General features: G+C 34.6%; 2 protein-coding genes across 4 annotated transcripts; both read right to left on the bottom strand.

Moving 5' to 3' along the window:
• Positions 1–6,436: 6,436 nt before the first annotated feature.
• LOC112523151 (alpha,alpha-trehalose-phosphate synthase [UDP-forming] 6-like) lies at positions 6,437–10,716 on the bottom strand. Of its 3 annotated transcripts, none has more exons than XM_025132629.1 (4): positions 10,702–10,716; positions 8,242–10,244; positions 7,075–7,348; positions 6,437–6,901 (listed from the first exon to the last, which is right to left on the bottom strand). In XM_025132629.1, exons 2-4 carry the CDS (start codon positions 10,236–10,238, stop codon positions 6,599–6,601), a joined length of 2,574 nt encoding a protein of 857 aa, XP_024988397.1. In that variant the 5' UTR covers positions 10,239–10,244; positions 10,702–10,716; the 3' UTR covers positions 6,437–6,598. The 3 variants fall into 3 exon arrangements, with proteins under 3 accessions (XP_024988397.1, XP_024988394.1, XP_024988396.1); XM_025132626.1 differs by lacking the exon at positions 10,702–10,716 and adding an exon at positions 10,428–10,632 and having other exon boundaries at positions 8,242–10,256; XM_025132628.1 differs by lacking the exon at positions 10,702–10,716 and adding an exon at positions 10,428–10,632.
• Positions 10,717–14,237: 3,521 nt separating this feature from the next.
• On the bottom strand, positions 14,238–18,305 carry LOC112523369 (SNF1-related protein kinase regulatory subunit beta-3-like). Its single transcript, XM_025132948.1, has 3 exons — positions 18,160–18,305; positions 14,796–14,900; positions 14,238–14,707 (listed from the first exon to the last, which is right to left on the bottom strand). The coding sequence occupies exons 2-3, from the start codon at positions 14,820–14,822 to the stop codon at positions 14,381–14,383; spliced, it is 354 nt and encodes a 117-aa protein (XP_024988716.1). The 5' UTR covers positions 14,823–14,900; positions 18,160–18,305; the 3' UTR covers positions 14,238–14,380.
• Between the last annotated feature and the right edge of the window lie 2,352 nt (positions 18,306–20,657).

The raw sequence follows: 20,657 nt of genomic DNA, 5'->3' as shown, positions 1-20,657 counted from the left end.
TAATTATATTTTAGTTTTTTTTATATTTAAAATGAAATATTTATCCTCTATTTGATTATGTTTATCTGAAGTTAATTACACGAATTCAAAATGAAGTTTTAATAAGTTGTACTTACTCACAGTTTACTTGTAATCTTGAATTTTAAGTAATATGCATCAATAAACAGTACTTCATGCATAGAAAATGGTTTTTAAAAGTTTTTGTCAAATGCTTTATAACATAGTATAGATATAATATATTAACTTTTTTTTAAGTATATGTTTAGATATAATACCTTAGGATCACATATGCATATAAACATATATCTCCATATATCAAGAAATATAATTTACACAACTGGTTCTATTATGTACAAAAGCTACATTACAGAATAACTACCAAAATTTTTTCCACAAAATCTCTATACAAAACTTGTATATATAACAAGTATCTAAATACAAAAGATAACATGTTATCCTAACATCTCATGCAAGCAAAAGAACTCTACACGATTTCTCTTTCCCCTTATCCTTTGATAGTGTCTGACTTGTAATGCACATTTTCAAAACACCAAAACGAGAGTTAGACCTTGAGATCTAGTGAGAAAATCTCTTTATTTACTATTACAGGGTGAATCATTACCAAATCAGATTTATAAACTTATGTTTGTATCAGTAACAAATATCAATATTTTAATATAACAAACTCTATTGTCGCATTTAAAAAATGAAATATCACCAATTTATCGTATCAAATAGCTCAATAACTCATTTAACACATTCTAATATAACTCATCGCATCATATAGATAAAAATATAATTTCCTCGCATCATATGGGTGAGACAACCTCATTCCCTTGCAACACAATGGTGTGAGGACCCTATCTCATCGCATCACAGGGGCGTGATAAACACACAGATGCGATAAGTCAACTTGTCGCATCACACTAGTGCGACAAACATAATTCCTCGCATCACAAGAATGTGATAACAACTATTCGTCGCATCAATAGGATGCGATAACTTTAAGTAATCGCATCACGCAGATGCGATAACTCCTAGTCATCGCATCATAAGAATGCGATAACATATAACAGTTTGATCAAAAACTCAAATTTTAAATTACATTGATTATGTCACCCTTATCTTGGTATACATTTTTCTTTGATATGTCACCCTTATAATCAAAATATGTCTCTCATTGATATGTCACCCTTATTCCAAACACATGATATAAACATATCAAAATCCCACAATTATGCTAATCATAGCATCCATAAACAGTTTTATAATCATCACATGTAAAAAACCATACGGTTGTAATTTCAATACCATAAAAAGAAAGTTTGTAAAATAAATTCACCTTATAATTACAAGTCAAAAATGCTTTAAACACGTCCGTACTAATAAACATATTTGTTGCGTATAAAACAAAACTTGTCGGAACGTATTAAAAAACGTCTATCATATCAATCCCTCATCAGTTTCCACCTTATACGTTTCGATGATGTCGAAAAGTTTAATAAAGAATTTTGTTGGTTTTATTTTATTTGTTTAAATGAAAAATAAAAATCACTTGTTAAAAAAGAAATATTGATTTTTAAGTCGTGGGTTTAAATAAAATCTCATTGGTCAATTAATCGTGCAAAACGTTTCAATTTCTCGTGGCTGTAATAGTATTCAACTCCTAGCAGATATTATATGGGTTTCCCATCTTGGTCTCTATTTTTTCCTTTTTGCTATTTCATTTGATGGTTGTTTTGTTTGGTTTCTGCTACTTGCAGAAGCCGCCTCCTTTGTTTTTGAAAGTTGAAAAATAATTACACATGTAATTATAGTATCGCTTTATTTTTATTGAATATCGGATCCTTTGAATTAAATTTGTCTAATTCTCCATAGGACCATTTACGTACCCCTCATGTGAGGGATATTTCTGTCATTTTACCTTCACCGACAAATTCCTCATCCCACTGCTATCAAAAGTAACCATAAGTTTAACCCAATGTCATCTCGTCTTCTTCCCCACATTGAACTCTAACCCATTACAATCTCCATAAACAAAGATGAAGTTGATGGACATTGTTGCTCGATCGAGTTGGGTCCATTTATTCTTGTTTTTTCGACCTAAAACGAAGATGAAGAATTGAACATGATGAACGATGTTGATTTACGTTTTTCTTGTAAATTGTTTTTGTTATTCAAAAATGGGTTTATAGAAAAGTGATAAATCCTCCAAATTCCTCGCAACAATGGAGGAAACAATGGAGTTAAAGTGTCCAACCGATGACTATACATATCTCCATCGGCCTTTCTAGTTAATTCTCGTGTTTTTCAATTTTCCTCAAACCGTTCACTTAAATATAAGGGTAAAAATGATGTCGGTTGTTCATAATTCATAAATCATGAATCTGACTCAATTTGGATGGTTGGTCGATTTCAATGGGATGGGGATGGAGCTAGGTCAATGGAGCAGATGATCAGAGGGGTCGAGGAGGGGGACGGGGACCCGCCAAAAAATCTATCTAGGAATGCCTAGAAAAAATGTAAGAAAAATTCACGATTTTCAATGTTAAGAAAACACTTTTTAAAGTATATATGTTTTTTAACTAAATATTTGTCTTAAAAAATGTTTTAAAAAAGAGTTGAAAAGCATAAGCAACCTAAACAATGTAACTGTGTCAATATTTATACAAACAAATACAAGTCACAAAATGCGTATAAATAATTATATAAATAAGAAAATTTATCAAGGAAAAAACGTAAAATGGTCAAGATACCCATATGTGAGGGATTTAACATGAAGAATTACTCGAAGGTAGGTCAAGAAACTTAGACTCGTAAAAAAAGTTAAACCCTGATATTTCTATTTGTCTATAATTATAGTTATTTCATGTAAGAACTGCAATCTGTAAAGGGTTGTTTGTTTGTCTCTTAATAGTTCAATTAAAAACAGCCTCTAAATTGTTAAGAAGTGAATCTTGTTTTGTAAAAGAAATCAGTCTTTTAATGATTCTAAAACCATCTGAATGATTTTGTATCATGAGTCTCTCTTAACCATTAAACGCCATGATTTTATTGTAAAGAATTACCAAACAATTATATTTCATTTTACACTATATCATGAGAGTCTCTTAATTATTCTGATCACTTAATCATTCAGCAACTGTCAAAGTAACCCCCAATTTTCATATAATCATAGGAGCGAAATTGTAATTTATAGGAAATTAAAAAGAAAACATTAGCAAGATACGTCAAGGGTTACGAATCGATATTGTTCGTTTTTTAATGATTTTTTTAGATATAAAAATTCTACTTCATTTTTAAAATACAAAATGCACAAATATAATTTACAAATTAATTTAATTAATTTTATTTATCCGAAGATATTACCAACCGAATTTCTTAATACGTTATATGACGATGTCGGTTTCGAATACATTATTTAAAGAAATGTTGACGAGTTCGTAATATTCGTTGCTAGTTTTATCCGATTTAAAATTACAAATACTTTTTTTTTATTTTCGAAAATAATTTGATTATTATTATTATGGCATTGTTTATATCAATATCGTTTACATTAAAAGTATAAAAAGTGAGGGTCGTTTACTAAAGGCTTACCCGGTAAGTACTTACCGGGTAATTTTCCTCACCGAATAAACATGGCAAGGGCCAAGAATCCTACCCGGTAAGAACGATGATAAGGATGGAGAGTCTTACACGGTAAGTGAGGGTTTATGACTCTTACCCGGGTAAGAGCTTACCAGGTAAATTGTTGTATATGATACGTTTTGATGTACTACAATCTTACCCAATAAAATAAATTATAGTTTTGACTCCTAATGTTAAGCACTTACCGAATAATCATTTAGGTAAACGGTCCCTGAGTCTTGAAATTGATGTGTACGAGAAGAAAATTAGTAGGTAAAAGTAGGGGTGAGCATAGGCGGATACCCGCCCTATTTGACAGGAACCGGAACCGGCGGTTCTTGAGATATTGGAACCGGAACCGGTTAGAACGGTTCTTGAATTTTTGGAACCGGAATATATAAACAATATTAAACAATAATACAAATTATACAGAATAATGGTTACAAATATTGTTTAACGATTACAAACCATAAGAGACTAATAGTAAATGTTGAAAGTTTAACGATTACATACTATAATTGTTAAGGTTCAAAGTTTAATGATTACATATTACGAATCTAATTAAACACACAATTTGAAAAATATGAATCATTTTATCTTAAATTCTGAATCTAGAGTTATAAGTTCTTGACCTAATTTAAATTTAGTAATAAAAAAATAATTAATTTTTTTTAATTAAAAAATGCCGGGTACCCGCCAGTTTTGGTTCAGGAACCCGACGGTTCCGGGTACCCGGTCCCGGAACCGGTCCTGGCGGGTACCCGGGCGGTAAAGGTTCCGAAAAATTAAGAACCGGAACCGAAACCATTCTCAATCGGTTCCATAATTTAGGAACCGGAACTGGAAGCACTCATATTGGTTCCGGTTCCGGAACCGGCAATTCCAAGACAGTTCCGGTTCCGCAAATGGGTACCCGGTTCCGCTGCTCACCCCTAGGTAAAAGGGTATTTAACCCAGTCATACTATGATTTACACTACAACAAAATCGGGTTTATAGGACGTTAATAATTTCTACATGTCTTAATAAACCGTTTTATAGAATATAAGTTTATAACACCAAACAATAAAACATCGTATGTAAAGATGTTGTAATAAGTTTATAAGACCATTTTGGGCGGCTTAACAAGTATTATAGAACACTTTTAAAACAAAACATCATATTAACTATTTTATAAGGCATTTTTTAGAAGTTTTTATGAACACGTCTTTTTATAGGATATATGTTTTTGTAAGACATTTTTTTAAATAACGTTATATAAAAGAGCTAATACGACGGTTTTTATAAAAAAAAGAGAGCCTATAACACTTGTTACGACTACCGAAATATTCAAAAAACTTTTTACCAACACTTTTGGATAGAAGTTTAGGTGTTTGGTTCTATAAATTAAATCTTGTAAAGCAATCTAGATGCTTAGACATTTTTTTACATCTTATAAACCCAAATTTATTGTAGTGACGGTGATCGTAACCTTTTCATCAAATCTGATGTTGATATGAATTAAATACGTTTTTATCTTCGTGATAATATGAATCCCGTAAATTTTTGTTTAGTTTTTTTTAATTTGATTCCATGACGAAGGAAACATTAAAGCTGATTAATTTTAGAAGTCAAATAGAAGACTTTTTAACTCTAGTTTGTTAATTCGGGTATGGTTAGGGTGAGGTCCTAATCAATGAGGATACGGTGAAGGATCGTGTGCAAAAGAAAATTATATATAATGAGAAGCGTAAGAAGAGATATGAACTCTTGATCACTTTTAATCTTATGTTCGTCTATTAACTGCGTTTTTGAAACGAATTGATCTAGTATACATCATTAATGTTGACATTCAATTAGGATTAATTCAAGGATGAAGATCTTTTTTTATACTTATCACCATAACTTTGCTTCTAACTGGAACCTAACATTGAGGATATCTTTCAATATGAGAGGTATTTTAAGAGACTCGAATTAAAATACATTTACTAAGGTCCGATGCTACCCTTTATTTTCTTTCACACATCACAAACGTATTGGTCTAATTTCATGTTTGATAGATTAGCAGCATCTTCAACAGATTCTCGAAAAGTTTTTAAAACGAAAAATTAATGTTCAAAATCTCTATAAAAAAATTACATTCAACTCCAACAGATCATTCATTTTGAAGATTACGTCACTAATTATAGAATAAATGATGACTTTTACCCCTGTTGTTTGTTAATAATTTCAATTTCCGTCCTTGTGGTTTAGAAATTCCAATTTTCATCCCTATATTTTGCAATTTATTACTATTTTCATCCCTAGACTAACTCATATCTTTGAGTACAAGGTACCAAAAAGAGTAAAGAAATGTAAACTACAAGAACCAAAACAACAATAAATTGTAAATTAAAGAAAAAAAGTAGCAATGAATTACAAACCATAGAAATAAAAACCATAATTTCTAAATTTAAGGACTAAAATTGCAATTTTTAGCAAACCAAAGAGACGAAATATAACAAAAAATAATGCTTTTCTCAAGATATTAATTTTTGGAGAGTTCTTTCATATTCCGAGAAATTTAGACTCTCCTTCCTACTTTCTCTGTTTTATAAAATATGTTAGAGGTCGTCTAATAAGTTAGTTGTTAGCTGAAAAATTAGTTTCTATCCTATAAGATAATTATAGAAACTTTATAAAAAAAACTATACCGAGTATAGGGTCAAATATATTTTTGGATCTAAATCGGATATAAAACCAAAGTTTTCCAACATAAACTGGAGTAAAAAACCAGTCTGTCTAAAAAACATTAATTGTATCATGTCATTTTGCTGAAATGAATTCTTTTAACCCTTATGGACAAAGTAAGTTGAGGGCAATCACTATTGAATATTTGAAGCAACAAGCCAAACACCATGAAAGAAACAAATATGTACATGATGCTAACTAGATTACAAGTTTAACAAACCCAACTTTCTCTCTGAAATTTACAGTACAAAATAGAGCGATTGTTCACTCGAAAGCAAGAACATTGACCGATTGTTCAGAAACCGAAGCCAATCCTCGCATCAATCTAGCAATCTCAACCGTGTCATCAAGATAATACTTGGCCTTGCTCGGTTTATTCCCGACCGTGCACGCGAAAACTTCCGCCCTTGGAGCAATGCATTCACCCGAAGCTACAGAACTCGTAATCACCTCAAACATATCTTCGTCCGATCGGTCATCTCCTATGCACACCACAAAATCCGGACTCATTCCCCTCTCTTGCATCGTCGTTAGCAGCCTTTTTGCCACCAATCCCTTGCTTACCCCCTGTACATCATTTAGATTCGTTCATCGTCAAAGTTCCGCGTATAAAAGACGATGAGGCGATGGATTCAGATATCAATTCTATTACCCGGGTTTCTTGATGGTCCTTAGGATTGATTTGTTATATTTCTATAGAAATACGTTTTTATTTTAGCCAAAAGGATGAACATTCATACCTGTGGTTTGACCTCGACGCTGCTCTGTCCCCTTTTCACGGTAACTGGTTCGTTGGCGAGCACGCTCTCGAGATGATCGAGAAGCTCCTTCGCTTGACATGATCCAAAATCAGGATCCGCGTCTTCATAAGACCACACCAACGCTGTTTCTTTATCTTCGATCGTCGACCCATCAGTCGTCTCGGTATAAAGCGTCATAACCGGTTCAGCATTCTGCTTCCACCCGCACTCTTCAAATTGTACACAAGTTTCCCACTCCTCATCTCGCTTCAACCTGAAACACCGCACAAAATATAAACAAATATATGCAGAACCCTATATTACTCTTCAAAAGTGCCAATATATATATATATATCGAGCCCTCTCCAACAGAAGCTGAACGGGTAAAGATGCCCCCAAGTGTCAAATTTCATGCAAATAGTAGGTCTGCTCTGATACCATGTAAGAATCTTAATAACCCAAATTACCCTCCAAAAGACCACGTGAGGAGACAAGTGAGGTTCCACCATATATTGAAGAAAAAATCAAGTCTAACCGACCTGAGACTCTAGCATCGCCCCCTCCAACAGAGGCTACAAAGACAAACATGTATTTAGCTCTGATACCATTGAAGAATATATAGAACCCCATATTATCCTCCAAAAGAGCTCTTGAAAAGACAAATTAGGTTCCAACATATATGGGCCTAAGTCTAGCCGATATGGGACTCTAAGGACAAACAAAAAAATGTCTCCGAGTGGCAAGTCCCGAACATCTTTGTCTGGAATAGAAGACTTTGGCTCCGATACCATGTAAAAAACTATGAATGGGTAGAACCTCATATCACTTTCCAAAAAAGTCTTTGCCTGATTGGTTTGAGCTTGGCTTTAAAGGTCAAAAGTACCATGCGGTCCCAGGTTCAAATCCAAGGAAGAATAAAAATCCCCTTGTGGCCATGGTTCAAATGCGGTGACTCCAGGCTATCTGCAAAGCAGGTGGTCGCATTGGGATTAATCGGCTCGCATAGCAGGTTGGATATCCAGGTTAATAAAAAAAAAAAAAGCCTTTGAGGAGACAAATGAGATTCTAGCATATATTGAAGAGAAAATGTTCAAGTCTAGCCGATGTGGGACTCCCGCTGCCTGAGAAATGTAAAAATGATTAAACAGAATTTGTATGTATGTATACCTTAGGAAACAGCCGTGCTCGGCTGCGAGCCCGAGTTTCTCACAATCAGCAAACCATTCGCCAAGTGTGGTTCGGCTCTTTGCGCTCACAACAAAAACCATATTGTTCTTATCTCGACACAAGGTGTTGAGCATTTCGATTGTTTCAGAAGTCGGGCTCTTATCGATGGAAGATTGAGGCATTAAAGTACCATCATAATCCAACAAAATCGCCCTTGTGGTGGTTCGTTTATAAGCCGAAACTATATGCTCCATCGAGAGCTTCCTGAAGTTGAGATCTAAAGCAACAACTCGAAAACTCAAACCGAATCCAATCCCCCAACACCTCCGTCTCACGTGATCTTTACAAGTTCGCTCTAAATCTTGAAAAAAACTACGAGCCCAATACCCGACATCGTGGCTGCTAACGTACTTATAATGCTTCTCGTGTCTCATTTGCTTCTCGGGTTCGCTCAGTTCCAACGCACAGTCCATCGCATCGGCCACGGCATCGATGTTCCACGGATTAACCCGAACCGCACCACTTAAAGACGGCGAGCAGCCGATAAACTCGGAAACAACCAGCATGCTTTTYTTYRRYRTRGATGGCTCMAAACCTAAGACCTTATCKAGYYKYYCGTTYCCTTGGCGGCTGATRATGTATTCGTACGGYATRAGRTTCATWCCGTCTCTAACAGCCGTSACYAAACAACAYTCWGCARCAACGTAATAWGCYACCCGCTCGTAAAACTTAAGGGGCTCATCGATCAAGATAACAGGATCGTACCCGGGTCTCCCAAACGTCTCGTTAATTCGTTTGACGGTCGAGCAAGTCTCCGCCTTCACTTCTTTCACGTCTTTTCCTGTACCTCTAGCGGGATTCGCTATCTGTACTAAAACGACCTTTCCCTGCCACTCGGGATGCTGAATTAGCAACTGTTCCATCGCTAATAACTTCAAGCTAATGCCCTTAAATATGTCCAAATCGTCGACCCCAAGCAGCATCGTTTTCCCCTGATCTTGAAACTGGTTAATGAGCTCGGAAACTTTCGATTCTGTTTCCGGAAGATTCAACACAGATTGAAGCTGCCGCATATGAATACCGACTGGAAGAATCTTGATGCTAACTGTTCGCCCGTAATACTCCAAACTGATATAACCTCGTTTTGATTCATAGGAAATCCCCAATAAACGACTACAGCAAGAGAGAAAATGGCGGGCATAATCGAATGTATGGAACCCGATTAGATCCGAATTCAAGAGAGCTCGGAGAAGCTCTTCTCGAACAGGTAACGTCTTATAAATCTCGGATGAAGGAAAAGGGGAATGCAAGAAAAACCCGAGTTTGACCCGATTGAATCTCTTCCTCAAGAAGGTTGGTAACACCATTAGATGGTAATCGTGGATCCAAACGAAATCATCTTCTGGGTTTATCACCTCCATGATTCTATCAGCAAAAATCTTGTTAACAGAAACATAAGCTTGCCATAAAGATCGATTAAACCTGCCACCAAGATCCGGCGACAATGGCAGCATATAATGGAACAGCGGCCATAAGTGTTGTTTACAGAATCCATGATAGAATCTTGTAAACAATTCGGGTGGCAAAAAGGTAGGAACGCATTTGAAAGTTTCGAGAAGGGTTTGAGAAACTTCATCTTGTTCATTGGGATGAATCTCTTCTTTTAAACAACCAACATAGATCACATCGACTTCATCGTCACCTAATCCATCTTTCAGTTGAAGAAGAAGTGAATTCTCATCCCAACTGAAAGTCCAACCTCTGGAACCATCGGTTTTCCGGTGAGCTTTAATCGGCAGCTGGTTAGCTACTATGATCAAACGGTCGTGCTGGATTGATGAAGAAGATAAATCATCTGATGGGTCATCATCCAGATCGGAAATTATTCCGGCAACCGTCATAATACGGGGCATTTGGCGTGTCATACGGGTAAAAGACGGCGACGGAAGCTCACCGGAGGCGAGATCTAATAAGTTTGAGTATGATCTTGACACCATTTTCAGCTACACCAAACACTATTTAGTAAAATTAACAAATATAAAACAAACTCAAATCATCAGGAAATCAATACTTCCTACCAAAAAACCTAACTCAAATCATCAACATAGAAAACCCAAAAAAGGGGGAAATCTTATCAAGAAACTAACTTACAGTTCATAAAGCAAAAGAGGATTAAAACAAATTACCTAGAGGAGCAGAAGCAGATACACAGAAGCAAATTTCAATAATTATGAAACAGTTGGGTAAAAGGGGATGAAAAATTTCTTGGATAAAGTTTGAATTTCTGACAACTTGATGTAAATGAAACCCTAGAAGATTATAGATCAGCAGAAGCGAAGTAATCTACCCACATGGTAAAGATAGGAGGTAGAGTTATATATCTTGTTGGGTATCATTAATTACGTCAAATAAAAACAAAACCCAGATGAGGAATTTTCAAGAAAAGTTGGAGAAATTTACCAGGTTGTTTTTTTTCTGTTTTCTTTCAATCGGTAAAAAGAAACCCTAGACGAAAGTGTAAAATGGTCTTTAATGGAACTTGTTTATATGCAACTGCTTTTGGTTAGTGGAATGCTTGGAATTGGGAAACTTGGTTCAAAATGGTCCCTCGAAGCCTCATAACCTACAATTTTTTCAGTCCATCAAATTCTAATTTTGCAATTTCTTTTAGTTGTTGATTGAAATCTTTCGTTTTTCTGATTACTCTTTTTATTACTTATTATCAAGACGTGTAAAATGGTCTCATCTAAGAAGTATTTGCTCCAAAGGGCGGAAAACGTCCTCAGTTGCCGTTAAAAACGATAGTGGGAAGTCTGGAACAACGGGTAAAGTTTGAACCAACAATATCACATGAACCAATAATAAGATTTGATTTTTTAGTATTGACATGTTGTTATAACTCTATGGGGTATGAATCCGATCGACAGGTATATCTTATAAAACGAGGGTTCCCCAACCTTTTCTCCAGCAAGATAGAGAAGAAGAGCCTGAAGTCAGCCAAGGAGTTGAGTAATGTGCCAACACTACTTTAATTGAGTGTCGGCACTTAGTTGTGCACTCAGTAAGAAGCTAGGCAGTTTGTCCTTTTTCCGGCTGCAAACATCACTCAGTTATCTATGCTATTCACTTAACTGTATGATTGCAATTTCCTCTCTCTATCTCCTTGACATTTGTATTGTCCACATCAGTCATTGATAAAACTAAGATATTTCAACAGATTGTAAGTCTTAAATTGTATGCTACTAATAACTTACATTATAGCTTTAAGGGAACAATTCGATGAACACCATTGCACTAATCAATTTTATAATACATTTGGGTACCCTTTCAATTGAGAAGTTTATAAAACTAAGGGCTCGTTTACCGGGTAAGCGTTTATCAAGCAACATTACCTCACCGCTTGAATATGGTAAAGATCAAGAATTTTATCCGGTAAGAGCGAGACAAGAACCAAGAGTCTTACTCGGTAAGTAAAGCCGACGACTCTTACCACGGTAAGCGCTTACCGGGTAAATTGTTGCATACGATGTTGTTTTGGTGGATTAAAATCACCCGGTAAGTAAATAATAGTGTTAAATTTTACCGGTAAACACTTACCCGGTAAGTGTTTGGTAAATGGCCCCTAAGCTTTGTTATAAAAGTCATTTTTAATGAAGACGAACTGATCTTTTAATATACCTGTAAAAGGTGGTCATGGAAGGTTTGTAGGTAATAATGAAGACGGTGCGGTGAATGGGCAAAGAATGCGCCATCCCCAACCCCTCAGTCCCCGATGCACTTTCGTCACTGTCTTTTCTCATTCCCAGTGAATTCAGAGTGAAAGAATATTAGACCCTCTTATTAGAGGCAGAATTAGTAAAATTTTCGAGTAGGAGCACTAATAATTAGAATAATATAAAATAAAATAAAGATTAGTTATAACAGTACCATTTGATTAAAAATGACGTACAATTGTTTTTTTTTTCTTCTGCTGTTACCAAAAAATTAAATAAAGGGTCAAAAAAATTCAAATACAAAGTTTAATTTGACATCTAATAAACACTACCAATAAGCTATGGTTATTTTTTTGTTAACTTAGGGAAACCTTCTTTTGAGAATCTATGAAATTGTTATAACTTTTAAAACTTATGTATCATGTGTTATTTTGTATGATTTTTTTCATCCAAAACTATGATTTAGAATATTGATTAACATATATTTGTTTCACAATATGAACATTTTTACGTGTTTGTGAAACAAAAATTACATGTAAAAAAGTTTCATATTGTAAACTGAATACATATAAAACAATTATATGTTAATTAATACACTAAATACTATACAGACAAAAAAATTATATAAACAAAACCTTAAGATAATTTTTTTTATAGATCTCACAGATTTCAAAACGAACAAATAATTAAGCCTTTGTATATACCATTTTTGACCTTCTTAAATTCCCCCTTATCTCTATTTATAGCTCATATAAATACAATTAATTTGAATGCCATTAATTGGTCTATGTGTTAAGCATGCCATTAGCCATTAGCCATTAGCCATTAGCCATTAGCCATCACATATTTTCCAATTCCCATTTGCCTTTGAACTTGTTGTTCTCTTATTGGATTGAAGAAAAAATATACTTAATTAAGGAATTTTTATTGTAATTTAATTGGAGAAAAGAAAAGGCAATCATTAAACTCACCTTATCTGCTTTTCTATGTTTGATTGGTTGATATTAACAAATGCTTTTTTTTATTAATCCAAATATCAAACCTGTTATATGAGTTGTTTAATTTTATGACGACCATTTGTTTTACAGATGGTTTGAAGTCATCGTATTTGAATCTTTGTGGCTATAAAGAGATTTTTATTTTTCTTTGGATTTGAACTTGTGACCTCCTGGTATTTTTGATCTTTGGAACCAAGCTCAAACCAATCAGATACCACTCTTATGATTGTTAACAAGCTTTTTATCTTCATAAAAATTATATAGCTTAAAATAAGATTATCATTCTGTAATAATTACTGAGTATATAAATTTAGAGGCTATTTATTATATTTTTAAAAAAATAAATATTTATAATATAATAACGACCAAGAAGATAAAAAAAGAATAATTTTTACCTGATAAATACAAATACACTTAGCAATAATCCGATTGGATGGCCAAACACACTCTAAAGTTATGTATTTTTATAAATGGGATATTTATTTTAAGAGATATATTTTAAAAAAAAACAGCTCACTTAGTGATGTCAACCTTATGGATAAGCCTATGAAAGTGGGTTCACGTGGGATGCTCCTGAAACGCCACGCGACTACAAATCTCAAAACAACCCACTTGCTTATATTCCCATTTTTTTTTATCTCTATCGTATTCATCTTTAGATTGGTTCGGGTAACAAAGAGAATTATTGTGGAATAAAAATTTAGGAGTTATCAGTTTTAAATCTGAGAAGAAATAAAAAAAAAATTGTGACTATGGAGGTTTAAATGGCAGATGGTCGTTTTAGAATTAATCGACTCGCATAATAGATTGGATATTCAGGTTAATAAAAAAAAGAATTATTGTAAAAATAACAAGAAAGGATTTTATAATTGGAGAGTTTTATTAGTTTAACATTAATGTCAAATATTGGATTAATTTTTTTCTAAAATGTAAATAATAAGTTGGTTTGATATAGGGATTGACTAATACATCTCATCTTGCCACATTTCATTCTAACGTGTATCCAAAAATGATGATCTCTTTTTACATTTCTTATTTTGACTTTCTTTTTTACGAAAACTCAACCCTTGAAATAAAAAATGTACAGGTGATCAAAAATACAAATCTTTTTTTACGGTTCTCACTTTAATTCCTATTCATACATGATATTTTATTGTTATGATAAAATTATTTTTATATTAAAAAATCGTATCAAACATAAAAACATCTAAATAAGAAAATAAAATATAAAGTATACATGATTTATTGGAAAACATTTATATAATAAAGAGAGATTATAAATATTAAAATAGTAAAAATACGAGATTTGAGCAATCTTCAATTTACAAAAATACAAATGGTAGCCATAAATGTGTAAATAAAAGGTTCAAAAAATTTATCAACATTCGACTCCTTAACAATTTTCATAAATGGAAGCCTTCTTTTCCTTCAAGTGCTGCTACTCCCCCTTCTCTGAACTGGTTTATACAGTACAACATTCACGTACTTGGATCGAAACCGATGGGAGAAACCGAGTGCCACCACCGTACGTGGGGACTCTCGGTTTTCGATGTACAGATGATTCAGGACCACGTGTTGCGGGTCCGGAAGTGGGGCACACGGCCCCCCAGTTGTCGGGCAGCTCAGTACGGTGTGTTGCAAGTGTTGTGGAACCACGGGCGGGTCCCGCCCGTCATCTTCGCTCGCCGTATACACGTTGTTGTAACTTGCATCAGGTGATCTCGGGACTTCAAAACCAGCCACAACCGGTGTTTCCTGCACAATCATTATATGGTATGGTCTTCGTGAACGGATTTTTTGTTTTGATATTTACCAAGATACCCCCAAGGGTTCGGAAACTTACTTGATCTTGACCACGAGAATTGCTCATATTGAAGACGAAATGCAGACTGAATTAGTATTCCAAATCATTAAAAGACGGCTTATCCTGAAGTTTATTTTGATGTTCCTGCAGCCAAAAAGAATTCACCAAAGGTCATTTAGGTGCTTTTTGGGGACAGTTCAATCGTTTTCATTCAGCACATATAAATGAAAGCAACAACAAAAAGTGGCTTGAGCAAAAAACAAAAGATGCATCCAAGAGATTTGGAAGATCGCTCTCGCCTCAAACATCCGCATGGCATGATAAGATCGGTATCAAACAAAGTTAAACAAATATAGACCTTCCAAAAATGTAACTGGTCCCGATATTTTGGACCAGGCTACCAAGTTCGGCAGCTAATATTTGTGCAGCACTACAAGTGAAGGCATTTATTGATGGCGACTAATTTTTTTCCCCATTTTGAGTTAACTAAGTAGAAGATGGTCCCATCTAATTTCTTTTCGGTGATATCGATTTGAAATGCTTAAAAGTATACCAAGCCAACACCGACATCTTTTTCCAATCATCCAATCAAAAAAGAAAGACTCTAGGTTCGTCCGAGCCTGAGTCAAAGACTTCGAAATTCCACTCTCCTCTGTCTCGCTCAAGTGAATTCGTACTTAACATAGTTCTCTAATAAATCAGCCCAACAGACCAAACCCCCACCAATAACTAAGATTGCTGGACCGAACCCCCACCAATAACTAAGATTGCTCGAAGAAGATTCACTCGCTTTTCAACCATTAGTCCGAAATTAATCTATATAGCTCTTTTTTTTTTTGCCTCTTGGAAGCACCATCCCTATTTTTTTAAGAAAACCACGGAAAACACGACTTATTTGAGCAGATCTTGCCCCCTTGTCCACCCCAGAAGGGAACTTTTCTCTAAAACGAAGAGAAAGGAACAGCACCGTGGGTGGGAGTGCTTGGTCGCCGGGCTTTCCTTTCGAGACAAAGGAATAAAAAAGACTTTCTCTATTCTTCAGCTAAAACGTGCTTAAGCACGATAAGTTTTTATGGTTGGTCTTTGGATATATAAGTTCATGCTTCATACTTTTTTTTTTCTTCTTATTATCAGTTTCTTCAACTTTCTTTGTTTCTAATGATCCTCATGTACTAATGTTCTTTCTATTCCTTTTCTTTTGAAACTATAAATCAACTCAAACACCCATTACGCCAAAGACCTTATTCGTTATTATTCCCTATTGAATCGGCCTCTAGGCCTTCTCCTAGGATCAAGTTAAAATTTGTACTTCCATGAGCCTCTGATCCTATATCCCTTATTATCACATCCTTATTTGCACAGATCCCATTCCACCATTTATATCCTCAAGCCATCAATTCTCACTAATCCATATTCGCCATCAGCTACATTAGGGCTCTCTCACCAAAAACCATGTACAAGATTTCTTGGGAAATCCTCTCCCAAATGAAGTGAGAATGGATCCTTTTCCTTTTTAATGATAGTTACCAAAAATGATGAAGATAGAACAAATTTGAGGGTGTCATGCTAAAAAATAGTAAACAGAGTTCAGTAAATATTTGCACATACTAGATGTAAAGTGGATGCTCCCTCTCTTGCGTCCATTTGGTTTATTTACTTTAATCCGCATTACTGCAGACATTATATGTGTTGATATTTCCTTACACAAAAGTTTTAAATAAATAAAGTCACAAGAGGTGGTATTTGAGCTATATGTCATTTTCATATATTATTTCAACGTCTGTAAGATCTAAAAGTTATCATAGTTTGGAGAGATTTGATGCTAGGAAGAACTTTACAGTTGGCATAAACGAATGACACACAAGGTCGACAAGGCTAAAATAAAGCATTAAAGCATGAAAGGAAAGGAAGGAAACCAGAGAAAGATTAAACCACCACGGAGACATGTTAATGTGCAGAGCTCAATCTTGCTGATAACATTATCAATGATGTTATCACTGAAGATTCAGTGATTCAGCAACTGTTTCAGAAACACAATAAAGCAAAGATTGACCTCAAAGATACGTCTGAAACGTAAACTGTATGTGCCAAAGGGGGAGGTGAGACTATACAAGGAATTAACCATTTCTCCACCCACATTCATGTTGGCGTAATTGCAAACTTATGTAAAATTAAGGAGTTCAAACTTAGATCTTTCATGAGGAAATCAGCTGCGACCAAACTGAACACAAATCCCATGCTTAAAAGTGAGATGAAATTGTCTAAACCTCAACACTTGTAAGTGTGCTGAAGATGCCTTAAACTACACACCCAAAATTGTGGTGAAATTGTCTACGTATCCACACCTAAACTCAAATGCAAAGACAACATATGGTATCAGCCATCAGGGCTTAACAATCTAAAAGCAGAATTGGAATTTAAATGGATACTTTTCGTTTGATGCCCTACCATTATGTGATGGAAGATAATGCTACAATTCTAAAGTTAGCTGTTGACTGTTGGAAGAGATTGCCACTATCCCAATATCACGAAAGTGCGTATATGATAACAGTAACAAGAAATTTGATAGCATTCTCATACATTACAAAATTTCCACTAGGTTTAGATGATTAGATCCTTCTCTTTTTTTCCTCCTATCAAGACTAAACAACAAAACTTGGCCTTTGGATCATGCATTATGCATATGGACATTTGAATGATTGATATTAAGTTGTTTTCATGTCACAATCAAAAACTTACCACTCTTGTATCCCACACAAAATTTTCAGTCAGTCAGTGTACCAACCACACTTATCCACAATCACTTTTTGGTCAAAAACCCATCCAAAGAATTTGCCACCAACATCCCACTATCGATTGGAGGATCCAACCGTTGAATATAGAAACCCACTTTCCACGGACCGTGGGATTTCCAGTTCATAGTTGGCTCTCGCAAACACATTGCATACATATAAATCATCATAGTTCAGTATCTGTCTGAAAGAAAATTATCTTTTAAAAAATTACGTAATTAAATAATCCCACCATTCACACAATGAGAATCGCAAGTAACTTTCGAGCTTGAGATAAGTCGAGATAGACATTAGAAAAATTGAGCCAAACTTCAAATAGATAATTACAAATTCTACACGAGAAAATCTATGTTTCTAATAATCTAACATAAATTCACGAAAAAAAATACTGGATTTCGATTTTCACAACAAAAACGGGGCTGCCATTCGACGTAGAGAGTCTAATTGATCCTATATGCCTCTATCCCAATTAGATATCCTCAAATTTCAAAACTTTAGTATCTATATGAGATCCGAGAAACACAAACCATTCGAAATAATAACGAATTTACAATTTTTAAAAACGAGATAAAATTAAAACCAATATAACGAGATGGAGATATCGAACGAACCTCTTGCAGCAATGATTGTTAGATTAGGCGTCATTCGCATCATCCATCATTATCATGGAAATCTCACTTGCGGAATCAAGAAAATTTTCAACGATTACTGAAACCCTAAAATTCGCAAAGAAAACAAAGGGCGAGGAGAAGATGATGAAACACAGGGCGAAGAGAAAGGAGACCAGAAGGAGGCTGGCTTTTTAACGAACCATGTCTTAAGCCAGATTCTAAATGGGCCATCCCAAAGGCCCAAAATGAAAGCCTATTATTCATGAGTCCATTACCTATCTTTATTTTGTACCACGAGAATTGAGTATTTTTAAATGGTGGAATTGTAATAAGAATGGTAAATTGGATGTGTTTATATTAATTCATGGAGTTTGACTCATACAGTTGTCTTATTTTGGATTTATTTCTTTGAAATCTATAAACATGGTCGGAATCAAAACCAATCAAATGATAAAAATTATAGTGCAAAATCATCATCAGTCATCAATATATCAATAAAAAAAGAAAGCTAAACCACTGAATTTAAAAGAGACCTCCATTGAAGTTTATCTTTTTTTTTTCTCGGCGGTGGTTGTAGGTGGTCGACGGTGGTTTCGATCAGCAGTGATCGACGATGATTCAGATTGATGGTGGTCCGCGATGGTTCAGATGACGGTGGTCGACAGTTGATTCAAATCGGTGGTGATCCATGGTGGTTCAGATCGGCGGTGCCCAACGATAGTTCATATTGGTGGTGATTGACGGTGGTTCAGATTAGCGGTGGCCAGTGGTGATTCAAATCAGTGGTAGTTGGTAATGGTTTAGATCGATCATGGTCCATGATGATTTAAATGGAGTGGTCGACAGTGGTTCAGAACTGTGGTGGTCCATAGCGGTTCAAATGGTGGTGATGGACAATGGTTCAGATCAATGATGATCGGCGGTGGTGCCCAATAGTGGTTCGTATCAGCACTAGCCAACAGTGATTCAAATACATGGTGGTCAACGGTGGAATTTGGAATTTGTAAGATTTTGAATACTACTTTCGTAAAAAAGAATGAATCAAACGAAAAAAAAATGTTATTTAATCAATGAAATTCAAAATTCCAATTCCATCATATTTTTTTAGAATCTGCAAATAAAGTTGAATTTTTTTTCCCATTAAGTTTGGTGTAGGTTAATCTGTCTGAATAAATTTATATGCCAGAAGAAGATATGATCAAGTTTGAACGAGGCAAAGTGACATGGCTTGATTATTTCAATGACTTTCCGGTATTAATTTGTGTGAAAGGGGTTAATGAGAACAAGTGTAGCAATTTTGACTTGATGTCTTAACTATTAAGTTGTTAAAAGAACACTAGAATGACAATCGAATTTTCTTTCAAGGGTGTTGTATATGAATCCAAACACTATTAAATGACAATATTATTTACTTTTAAGGGTGTTGTTATACGCATCCGTTTTATGTCAAAATCTCTTTCAAGAATGTTGTAATATGCATCCTTTTATGTCTAAGGGGTTGTTTGTTTACCTCTTAACAGTTCCATTAAGAGGCAACATCTGAATCGTTAAGAGGTGAATCTTGTTTGGCAAAAAAAAATCTGCCTCCTAATGGTTCTATAACACTCTGAATGATTTTGTATCATGCATCTTCCTTAACCATTAAGAGCGCTAATTTCATTGTACATAATTCCCAAACAACTGTATTTTATTTTGCAATATATCATGAGAGCCTCTTAATCATTATGACCACTTAATCATTCTGCACCAAACCATTCAGCAATTGCCAAACAGCCCCTAAATTAAGTGAAAATGCAAACGTTAGGTCAGGATATTGATGTTTATAAGAAGGAAATTAGTATTTAGGGTGCACTTTACAATATATATATATGAAGTTTGTTTCTATATTACATTTCTTATTTTGCCAAATAAAAGATTGACAGACCTTGAAAATCACCATCAAACCCAAATGAAATCTCGCATAAATCATTGTTTGTTGTGTTTTCAAGCTGCTAGTGGAAACAAAAGTTTGGGCTACGTTCCATTTGTTCATTGTCTAATGGACATTTTCGTTCTAATACTTTATCCGAGTTTTATCAGTTGTTTATGGTTCTCTAAAACTAAAGTCAAAACTTATACAAAACTTTTGTATTGGAGATGCTCTAAAACTGACATGTGATATAATTTATATTTTATCATTAAAAGCATCTCCAATCATCCGATAGATGACTAAATTTACCGGTCATCATCTTCCACCCGATCGGCAATTTTGGTTTTGTTTTGCTGGCCAACATATATAGACGAAATGTATGTTGGGTCTCTTTGCACGGCAAAAAGGTGGGGATCACCCCCATTTTCAATTAGATAATATAAATTAACACACACACACACACATATATATATATATATATACTATATTATAATGTATTTGACTAAAACTCTTAAAAACTCTTAAACTCTTAAAACTCTTAAACCCGTTCATCCCTATCTGATTTCATCCCATAACTGAATTCGTGTAA

Source organism: Cynara cardunculus, assembly GCF_001531365.2.
Source record: "Cynara cardunculus var. scolymus isolate 2C chromosome LG 12, CcrdV1, whole genome shotgun sequence".
Lineage (NCBI taxonomy): Eukaryota > Viridiplantae > Streptophyta > Magnoliopsida > Asterales > Asteraceae > Cynara > Cynara cardunculus.
The sequence above is the reverse complement of the archived record's forward strand: the minus strand, read 5'-3'. Positions and strand labels throughout refer to the sequence as shown.

Excerpts from the sequence above, each read along its gene's own strand:
- LOC112523369 (XM_025132948.1), bottom strand. The coding sequence starts at position 14,822 with ATGAGCAATTCTCGTGGTCAAGATCAA. Across the intron at positions 14,708-14,795 it reads ATTCTCGTGGTCAAGATCAA|GAAACACCGGTTGTGGCTGG; the intron begins GTAAGTTTCCGA and ends ATGATTGTGCAG.